This window comes from Stegodyphus dumicola, chromosome 6 (genome assembly GCF_044657685.1).
Source record: "Stegodyphus dumicola isolate Sdum_Otavi_A_Nest chromosome 6, ASM4465768v1".
NCBI lineage: Eukaryota > Metazoa > Arthropoda > Arachnida > Araneae > Eresidae > Stegodyphus > Stegodyphus dumicola.
Genome location: NC_140773.1, coordinates 225,317,954 through 225,329,478, shown reverse-complemented (window position 1 = coordinate 225,329,478; position 11,525 = coordinate 225,317,954). Strand labels below are relative to the sequence as shown.

The 11,525-nt window shown below is 33.3% G+C and overlaps 1 protein-coding gene across 1 annotated transcript in view; it reads right to left on the bottom strand.

Moving 5' to 3' along the window:
- Nucleotides 1-402: 402 nt before the first annotated feature.
- Nucleotides 403-11,525, bottom strand: part of LOC118187543 (protein giant-lens-like) — an 85,880-nt gene continuing 74,757 nt past the window's right edge. The window contains exons 3-4 of the mRNA XM_035357786.2: nt 10,017-10,223; nt 403-5,162 (exon numbers count right to left, since the gene is read on the bottom strand). Of these exons, the coding sequence (XP_035213677.1) occupies nt 4,950-5,162; nt 10,017-10,223 (420 nt within the window). The 3' untranslated portion in view covers nt 403-4,949. The remainder of the gene's footprint in view (nt 5,163-10,016; nt 10,224-11,525) is intronic.

Here is an 11,525-nt window from a genome sequence, read left to right as displayed (position 1 = left end):
TGTAGTAATGGCCAAAAGATGCGATAAAGCGCCAAAAATGGAAGCATTTGCGCTGAGGTTATTAGCCTCAGCCTTTAATCATTCACGCTTTCTTGCCCGTAATATTTTGTTTTATTCTATGCACTGCAAACTTTGGTGTGATTTTATTTATTTAATTATTTTATTATTATTATTGTCGTGACGGATTCGTGGCATGTATTGAAAACTGAAACAGAACCTAAATTGTCAGCAAGATTCAGAAATATTGACAACAAATCGAAAATGTTCAGATTCGAACAAAGTCTTCACTGGTATTACCACCGACATCGCTCCCAAAGTTATACGCATGATTACCGCATTTCTGTCTTACGGATAAAAAACAAATAAAAAGATTTCAATTCAACACAAAACAAAACAAAATGATGGATGTGAAACTCATTAAAACATTTTTTTTTATTTTTTCAGTAATTACAAAAATGTAAAAGCAGTCTTACAGGAAAATATGATGACTCATTTCAATAAGTAACAAAAAAGTCAAGAATAAAAGACAAGTCAGAAAAATCTTCATTGTATTAGCATTACAGTAAGAGTAAATAATTCACTGGGACAAAACGTCAAACTCGAAGCTAATTACAATTAAATACTGAAAAATGAAAAAAACACATTTAACATCACATCGTATATACACAACAGTCGCTTAGTTATAAAGTTAACAGTCACTCAATAACAGTCCATCTTTATACAAATAAATTGCACATTTGCTCTCAACAAATACATGCACATTATCATTCATAATATTTATATACAATTAAAATACAAGTATCATGAACCACTTTTCCTCGAAAATTTGCTCATGATTGACACAAATTTGCACTAGCGACCAGTCATAAAAATAAAAATGAAAGTAGGTTAAAAGATAATGAATTACAATAGAGTTAAATAGATGGCAGCACCAGCCATTCTTGCGAAATAGTTTCAAATTACACATATAGATGGCAGCACTACTCTTTTTAAATTAATAATCTTCAACTATTTCTTTAAAAATTTCAAACCTTAATATCTTTACAAATGGGATTGCGTACTATTTAAATAACAGTACTTTTACTGCATTTTTTTTTTAAGGAACAATCTCAAAAACATTTTCCAGTTGAAAAATAAGAAATTGTTCGATTAGAAAACATTCCTTATGAAACATATGCTTTCTTCTCTTATTAGCAAACACATTTTAAACAAATTTATATAAATAATAAGAATAGAATGACATCAGAAGTTTATTTGCTTTTTATTCTAACAGTTTTATAGTTAAAAACTGTAATTTTGCTACTTGATGTTTCAGCTTAGTATTTAAGAAACATTTTATATTACGATAATTATTTTAACAAAAATCCTACGACCTGACACAGTTGCGCAAGGTAACTGTTTACTCTCTGATTATAGTTATATTTATTAAATATATATTTAGCTCATTTAATATTACAGCACAATGACTCAGTGCAGTGGAGCACAATTTAACTACGATTCTCTGCAGTAAAATTCATTTTAAGCATTTAAACAATATTTATAACTTTGTGCAAAAACATTACAGCCATATTTTTCCGCCAGTACATCTTATACATTGGAAAATAATAACAGTAGCAAAAATAGACAAAACAGATCGCATAAAATGGAAAAACAAGCAAAAATTCACAGTTACATAAACAAACACTTGATGCATTGAACATTAAAATCAAAACAAGAAACGATCAGAGAGATTTTGTTGCATGAAACACACTCTAGCGGTGGGAGGAGCGGGGAAGGAATTGATGAACTCTAGCGGTGGGAGGAGCGGGGAAGGAATGATGCGAGTTATGGAAAGAATTACTAGTACTGTCATATTATTAGTATTATATTAATACACAAAAATACTCTCATTACAGATTTTAATATGCATTTCTGGATTCACAAACATACATACTTGGGCCTAAAACTTACTATTTTTTGTAAGAGTTCAACGTTAAACGGCAAATTTTTCTTCGCGTTAAGTTGCAGATAAATCACAATCACTGCAGCGATATATTTCTCGAATATTTCACTCCATGTTGCATTAAGCTACCAAAATATGATAGAGGTCCGCGAGAATTTCTACACAGTTATTAAAATTTTAGTTTTAACATTCGATTCAGTTCTCCAAATTAAAATATGTTTAAAAATGTTCTGTTAAAGGAAGGTGAACTGCACCACTGCCTCAATGGCAAATACGTATGACGAGCTAATATAACAATGGATATACAGTGTGAATCTGAACAAGAGGGCAGACAGTTAGGGGGTGATAGAAAGCAACTATACGAGTAATATTCGTCAGAGACTGTATGATCGGGACTCAAACGGTGGCATAGTAAATGAATAGTATAAAGAGGGTCAGTCCTCTCATCCAACGGGCATTTTCTATCGTGGATTGCCGAGAGGATTGCTGGTTATACGAATAACATGGATTGGTCAAGGTGGTCCCATAGCTTGGCCACCAAGATCACCGGATCTCTCTTTTGCGGACTTTTTCTGCGGGGCCATCTGAGAAGCTTAGTCTACGAGAGCCCCATTGAAAACAATACATATCTAGGCGCCAGGATCGCCGTTGTTGCTGGTGAATTCGGGAAATGCCTGGTGTCTTCGCAAATGTGCGTCAATCCCTATCCTGCAGGCTTAAAGCCTTCATTATAGTTGTCGGAAGGTCTATTCAGTAATTTTTATGAGCACGTTCTGTTAATAAAACGTTTTCTGAAGTATTTCCTCTCATTCTTGTGTTAATTTTTTAGATACGACAGTGGAAAACTACTCTGTAACTACTTTCCGACCATACATTCTATGACGAATATTGCTCCTTGCCTTCTTGTTCGAATCACCTTGTATATTTCAGAAAGTGTTCAAATACTTTCAAGAGACATAACTTCCTTATATCTTTCAGGCAAAAATAATCAGGAAGTTAACTTGGTTGTATAATCGGCTGAAATATTTCAGTTCGCTTGAAACCTTCAAACCATTTTGAAGAAAAACTCATGAACACAGAAAACTGGAGAGGAAATGTGTACGTTAGTTTGTCATTTAGTTTACATGCATCAGATTATTAATTACAGTGAGTTAATCCAGTTTGACCAGAATCACTGAAAATAATGAAGCTACAAATATAAACGTTTTTCACAAGAATAATCAGAGCGTACATTGAAAGCGATGAATGGAAACGATTTTTTCTAAGAGAAAGCTTTATAAAAAGACTTATAAGACTAACAGAAATAGAACACATTTAGCATTTTATACGAATATTTTCTAATGTTAGTTTAGTTCTGTACAGAACACGAAATATCTTCAAAATGATAAATATCTTATACTCATTCCAGATGATTTGCATTAATCTAAACTATAATAATGTTATGAGTTTATATATAAATTAACAGCTTTAAACACATTTTAATAAAAGAATGCAATGCCAAGAACTTTTTTCCTTTATGCTCTTTCAGATATGTTGAAAATCTCATCATCAATTCTTTAACTTTTATTAATTCCTTAATTTCCAAAAAGAAATCACCATCAATGAGCCTAAAGTTTCAAGAACAAAGATCAGCATAGCCCAATTTCGTTATCAGTAAACTTGAAGTTTCGAGATAAAAAAGCAGCATAGCCAAATTCACTATCAGTAAACTTGAAGTTTTAAGATAAAAAAGCAGCACAGCCCAGTAAATGGTTTCACTATGTCAAGTTTCAAGATAAAAAAGTAGCATAGCCCAATTTCACCATCAGTAAAATTGAAATTTCAAGATAAAAAAAGCATAGCCGAATTTCATTATCAGTAAACTTGAAGTTTTAGATAAAAAAAAAGCAGCATAGCCCAATTTCACCATCAGTAAACTTGAAGTTTCAAGATTAAAAAAGCAAGCATAGCCCAATTTCACCATCAGTAAACTTGAAGTTTCAAGATAAAATATCACCATAGCTTGATTTCAGCAAGCTTATAGATACTCAAATTCTTCATATTTTCTAAAATTGGACTAGGCTGTACCCATTTCATAGTCATGTTTTATAGTAATGATTTTGGTTTTACCTTTCGGGATTTCTTAACTTGAGATTTTTATTTCGAAAATAAAAAACTTCAGTGTTTGGCTTTGGAAAATGAATAAAACAGTATAACTTCAACAACTTCAAGATTCAAGATAAAAATTCCACATACATGAAGCCATTAAAAATTTTCAAGTTTGCTAGGTATGGGTTATAAAAAGGTAACAAGGTTTGTAATCAATTTCGCGATAATATTTGACAGTAATTTAGCTCTTTGGGTAATACTTTACTTTCATGAAATTTTTTTTTTTCAAACTTCTAACAAAACAGAAAGAAAAAACATATTTCAACTTCAAAAGACTTGAAAGTGTTTCAGAATAAAAATTTCAGTAATAATCATAACTTAACAAGCTTGAATTGTCAAGAGTTTTTTAAGAGACAAAACACTCTAAGACCCAGAATGCGACTTTCATATTTTACCCAAATAATCTATTTGCCAAATAGAATTTGTAATTTATCCATTTACCAATAATCTATTGTCGTAACAACTTTTAAAGTTTAACTGAAAATGCAAAAGATAACAAAAACTTTAAATATGGTTAGCATTTATCTGAAGGATTTCAATTCACAGGCTCAAAAATAATGGATTATGTAAGAGACATAAGCAATCTTTTAAATACATTTGTATAACTGCGGTTTGAGCTCAATGGTATGAAATCTAAAAACAGTCACATTTACAGGTACTCGGATGAGATCACAATACATCGACTACACCGGGACTGACTGCTAAGTCATGTTTTCTTCTCAAACATGTTTCTCAGCAGCATTTTGTGCACAGGCTTCGACACAACAGCATTGTCTATGTCATGTATCGACATCCTTGGATATGCATTTGTACAATTTTCAAGTAGTATTTACAAAATATAAAAGTTCAGAGCTGTATCTCATAATACCATCGTTCTGCAATACCCACTATACGTCCTGGCACCATCACGTGGGCTATCATAATCTTCCACGACGTAAGGATCTGTGTGATGCGTGGGGCAAGTTGCCTTAGGTGGACAATCGCACAGAAAACTAGTTGTCACGTCTTCTACGGGAAATCGTTTGCGAACTGAGAATAGGCGGCAGGGTTCCTTCCGACCACATGGCATTTTCTAAAGACAAATATATGTACAAAAATTAGGAGATTAGGAAAAAAAACGTGCCAAGTTAAATAAAAATGCTAATAAGTTAAAGAATAAACATTAATAAGTTAAATAAAAACACCAATAAGTCAAAGAATAAACAGTAATAAGTTAAATAGAAACATTAATAAATTAAAATAATAATAAGAAGAAACACTAATGAGTTAAAAAATAAACACTAATAGTTTAAGTAAAAACATCAGTAAGTTAAAGAAAAAAACACTAATGAAATAAAGAATAAACTCCATTAAGTGACAATCATTAATAAATTATAAAAACACATTAATAGGTTAAATAAAAAAGCATTAATTAGTCGAATAAAAATTGACTAATATAGAATGCTCGCCAGGCGGTAATGTCCCTGAACACTGGTAGTTCGGTCCGAGGTTCGAATCCCATGAATGGGCTGGCTAGATGGGCATTTTCGTGGTTTTCCCCATGTGTAACGTTCAAATACGAGCCAATTTCTCTTAGAAAGTCCTCCACGAAAGCATCCCTCCCTTCCGTGTAGTGCCTTAGGGCGGAACACGTAAATAATAATAATAATAATAATATAGAACGCTCAAACATTTTGACCACGATTCTTCTTCTCTCCGTAATATTTATTTTAGACTTATATTTCGAATGGTAAAGTTTCTTAAAATCAGAAGCAGATCTTTTTTAAAACTATCTCAATCACTGAAGGTAGAAAGGATCTACAAGTTAAAATCATTTGGAATGGTGTTTGTAGAGTTAAAATTTCAATTACTACAAAGTTAAAGATTTAAATTAAAGGCATAATTCGAAGTCTTTACTTGTTAAACGTGAAATTACACTGTATATAAAGTAATTAAAAATCGGTTTCTTCTCCTTAGTTAATTTCTTTTTTAAAAAAATACCGTATTTCCTTGCATATTTCTCCCAATAGTTTCCTAATAATTTTCAGCATTTCATTTCGAAACTTCTGGTTCGTAGTGACAACGTAAAATGCATGCACAAATAGAAAAAATATTTTATACAAATTAAAACAATCTTACCGAAATTTCGTAAGTTCTTACTGTTAAGAAATACATAATATAACAATATTAGTGTGCATTCATGTGTTCTTTCTACTGTGCTATGTTCATCAATTAAGCCGTCTCTTGACAAATATTTTTCCAAATTTTTCCCCTTCATGGTTTTAAGGGGCAAAATTTGTAGGAAAAGAAGGGGGAAATGCACGAGTAAGTATGGAGGTTTCCCCCCCCCCAAAATATGTTTTATAATTTCACTGAAGTTTTAAATTCTTCGGATTATATGCTATTTGTTTAAAAGTAAAAATTTTTATTTAAATTTTTCACTGAAGTATTTTCAATTCTTTAAGTAAAATATAATTCTCTTTATTTAAGGTACAAGATTCTAATTAGAATTTACTTTGTTTTTTCCTTGCTTTGGGGAAAAGCCGGAATTTTCGGATCAACTATTATAATTAAAATACATTGAAATGGTTCATCGGCTAATTCTGGGTACAAAAAAGCAAGGATTTTTGTAGAAGAGAGATTTCAATAGATTTCAATGTTCCTCTCCCCTGACGAAGCGGCACTGAAGTTGATTGAGTTTCTCTTCTGTTATGTACTTTTTTCTGTAAATTTCATTAATTTTTTAATGGGGTTCTGCTTGTTTGAAAAGGTTTAATTTTAACATTTTTTTAATTCTTTGTTGCTTTTATAGAATTATTTGGAATTTATTAATTATTAATTTCAATTTTTTTTGTCTTTCCTAACAATTAGTTCTAAATTTCTTACCTTATGTCTTTAATGGTAATTTTCCAGCAGCTTAAAGCGCGAAAATACTAGGCATGTTCATATTTTGCTTTAAAAATTTTTTTTTGTTATTATGTATATATATGTATACATTATTGGCGAAGGAAAAGGTATATAGATAGCAATACACATATTGTTACAGATTTCGTATTTATTTAGCTATTTTTTTAGAATTAATTAATATTGTTTTATATCCCCGTGCAATGCAGCACGAGATTATTTGAAGAGAAAGCTACGTCGCAAAATTAAAAATACAAGAGCTCGCGCATTTAATAAATAGATATCTCGTAATTGTACGCTTTTGCTTTCCGGAAAAATCGAGAAAATACCAGAATATTCTCGTGCTTGGTTTAAAAAGCTTATTAAAGCTGGAGGAAAACATCTCAATTCAGTGTTGTTGTATACTGTAGCGAATTCGCAGTGAAATCGGATTAATTTTCTCTGTTTTGAATTAAGTTCTGTTGAACATTTTAGTAGTTTAAAAGATAACTTTTGTGAGATATTGTGATATTGTACGCATATCTCTGACGAAATTTAAGCATTTTGTTTTTATTTGTTGTGATAAGAATAAATTTCATTCACTTTTCATTGGACTTGTGCATTCAATTTATTACGAACCCCTAAGCACGCAAGATTATTATATTGAACAATCGGTATAATTTTTTTTATATAATAAGTTTCCATAACAGAAATAGCATTCTTTCTTTTACCGAATGATAAGTCATTAGATTAAAGATTTTGGTGAATATTTTAAATACATTTGAAACATTTTTAAATCACTGCTTTTGTAATAAAAACGCTTTTCATGCCTTATTTTTATTGAAAATTTTTATTGGTCACTTTTTCTGCGTTGAAGGTCATTAGTAGCAATAACGGAGGGCGGCGGGAAAAGACAAAATTTGAGAGCCGGGAGACGGGTCGAAGTGAAAATTCGGGAAATTTTCGTAACTTGGGATTTTCACTAATAATTTCACAAAAAATTTCGTTATCGAGGCTTTATATTCATATTTCGGAGAAGACAGAAGAATATCCAAAACTGAAGAAATAACATAACATGTTATAAGGTATTTTCTCCCTCCTTTCCGCATACCTTCGTGGGGTAATTGGAAGCATGCTCGTATTCGAGAGAGCCAAGGTTTGAGCCCCTGCGAGGATACCGCTCATTTTTCACGTCTTCCGCTTCAAAATAACCTAATGACTCTGCAATGGTGCCCGAACAAAATTTGTTTATGTACGTGCAACAACGTACGCATGTGTAAAACAAATATTATTGTAACAAGATATTCCCAGTGTTTAAACCTAGGTGCACATAAAATGCACCACGGTCATGTTTAATTCTTAATGTATAATATTTATGTTGCAGCTGCAGTGCGTGTATCAGTATACAATTATTGTAAAATGTTTAAATATCAGTTTAAAATGCTCAAATTTCAATATAAAGCACGACTTTCTATTAAGCTCCTGACGCCGGGCTTTTGGGGCGCCAAAGAGTTCTCGCATTGTACAGCTCCGGATTCTGGACGATACCCGAATAGTCCTAGTAAGCCACCCGGTTGTCCGAATCCACTCTCACTTGTCACCTGTACTGATACACCTTGCATATACATTTTTCTTTGAGAAACACATTAAAAAAGAATAATTCTCAGCATCGTAGCTGTTTACCAACAGCGACATGCAACGAAAGGCGATTTTACATAATTTTCGGAAAAAAGACTTTTTCTCATAGCGCAGAAGTCACTCTTGTAGTTTGGATTTTGGAACAGGGATACTTTAAAACGTATTTTTGACCCACTTGTAATGCAGAGAAACATACAAATTATTTAAACAAAGTAAATAAAAAATAACTAAACAACAAGAGACACAAATCCGAAATTCAATATTTATGAAAAGTGCCTAATGTTCGCGAAAGCATAGACCATCCCATAACATTCACAGAAATTCGTACCGCGACGGAAGTTGCTGCTTTAATTACTATTAGTGTTGTCGTTGTTGTTACTTATCCTAACTGGTTAGCTATTAACTAGACCAGATCCATGAGTCCAAGAACCATTAATAAGTCCATAACGAATGTAGGTCTGTAAGATCACACCCTTTTTGCTAACATTCAAATATACACGACTTCTAAAGCAGACGACTTCTCACACAAGCGTGAAGAAACAGCACTCGCAGGAAAAGGTTTACATTGCTCTTTTATTTGATTAAACTCTTCAACAAAAATGCACGCAATTTGTGCTTACAGTAACACCGATTATTTGCGGTGGGAACTTAAGAATAATTTAACAATGACGTTAAATGGCAATGAGTAGTGCTGGACTCTTTAAGACTAGCAGGCTGACTCAGCAACCTACACCGGCGATAGATTTTAAATAAATGACCACAAGGCGTATCAGCAACTCAGACCAACATCAGAAAGGACAAAGTAGCACCGTGCCAGCGAAATGACGCTCTGACTAACTTTCTCTTTTCACCCCTTTAAATACGCTATTTCACTTTAATTTCCATCCTGGCGAGGAAATGCGAGGGGAAGTTGAGGAGTTCAGAAAAGATAACAAAAATTAGAATAACTGGTTATTCAAACTAAAGGGATGTCTGTAAGGGAAACCCTACAAGTCTTTTCAATAGGTCCTCTTTTACGAGCCCCAAACAGGTAAGAAGATATTCAGGAGTGAAATGATCATAATTACATTTCCTACAGATGAGGTACATTTTATTTCCCCGCTCAAATTTAAGGTATTTCATGTGTCCACTTAGGAGCCTCGTCACTGTGCACGATTACTCCCCAAAAGCAATAGCACTTCTCAGCTGTTGGCAAAGTACCAGTCATGAGCCGAAGGAAAATACCAGGAGGAGGAGGCAACAAGGATTCAACTCTCGAGCAGATCTCCAAAAGGTTTTTTTTTTTTTTTTTTTTTTTTTTTAATTATTATTATTAGTATTTATTTTTACTAATAGAGCAGTAATATTTTTATTTTAAGATTTGAGTCTCAATCATATTGCTTAATCGTTCCTAATTATAGTTGAGCTTCTAAAAATCTATACTTACAATCACAGGAGAACAGGAGAAGTGATAATAGAAGAACAAGCCTTGCGCCGTCATCTTGACATCTTGTCCGAAGATGTACGTGGTGGTATTGTGGGGGCATTTACAGTGCATCCGCTGTTGAAATTTATTATCCGTGCCGATTATATTGGTCCACGTAATGTCCTTGAAAACACGGCATATCGGAAGGGCGTCCGCCGATTCGCAAACCTGAAAGAATAACAAACAATAAATCAACTGATTTTAATTAAATGCATTAGCATATTTAATACCAAAATTGATAGTGTTGTTACGTAATGTCCAGCCGCAGTAAGATAACTTCCCCACGAAGCTAGTTTAGCGTTGTCAGAAAATGGCAAGAGAAGGCAGGGTTGCCAGATTTGGTGCGAAATCGCCCTTTTGGCGACAAAACTGGCGACGTGCCATAGACGCAGCGAGAACATTCTACAACTAATTCCTACCAGTTTGTCCCAGAATGCTCTCGAAGGCAGGCCAAAAAGCTAAATAAACCCAGCTTGTCGCCCAGACGTTATAGAGGTTAGGAAAGCTGACTGCGATACCGAAGAGCCCGAAAAAAAAGGCAAGTGCCCGACATTCGATTAAAAAATATATAAACCACTGCCTGTACGCGGAGTAGTGCATCGTGAGTGTATCATTGAGAGTATCGAGAGTACGTTGAATTCAGTGGAATGTGCTCCGAAAGCGATTAACCGGGTCGGGAGCTGTACTTTAGTGCTTTGCCGTGAAGCTGTCCTCACCGTTGTAGCCTGAAGGCTGTGTTGCTGATTGTTTCAGAGTGTTTATCCTAGATTGTTCGGCGGCTGTAAACGTGTCTTTGGAACTCTCCTGTGTAATACTGTCGAATAAATTGTGTTTTGGTTTTTTATGCAGTGTTGTCGTCAATCACTCCAAATCCACGAACTCGTAGAACGAAAAAGTATGTATTTTACTGTAAGGAGTTGATATCGTCTTGCGTACTTACGGGTTCGTAATGGATCGAATGCTCACAGATCCGATGATAGCTTGATAAAATTTATTTTATGAAAAGAAACACTTTAGAATACTGGAACTTTCCACAAAAATACTTGTACAGCTCTTCTCAATATATATATATATATATATATATATAATAACAATTTTTTATTTAGAACAAAATTATCCCAATTTTTTCCGCGGAATTTTCAGTAGAAAATTAATCAGTATAGACAAAAAAGTCTTCTTAAGGAAAGAGGTGCGTGTTATACCGCGAATATACCTAAAAATTAAAAAATATAGCTTGAAATTATAGGTACGCGTTATACGCGAGAATATGCGGCATTTATTTTGACTAATAATTAATATAAAGCGACTTTCCTGTCGCTCCTGTTTCTCACCTACGCTTCTCATGCCACAATGTAAATTAGGTGACGCGCATTTATTGAGATTATAGGTGAAAGAAATGCTATTTAAGCAAAGATTTTGCAAATTGATTTTACAGCTTATTCATCATACCTGAGGCCATGTTGTTACCGT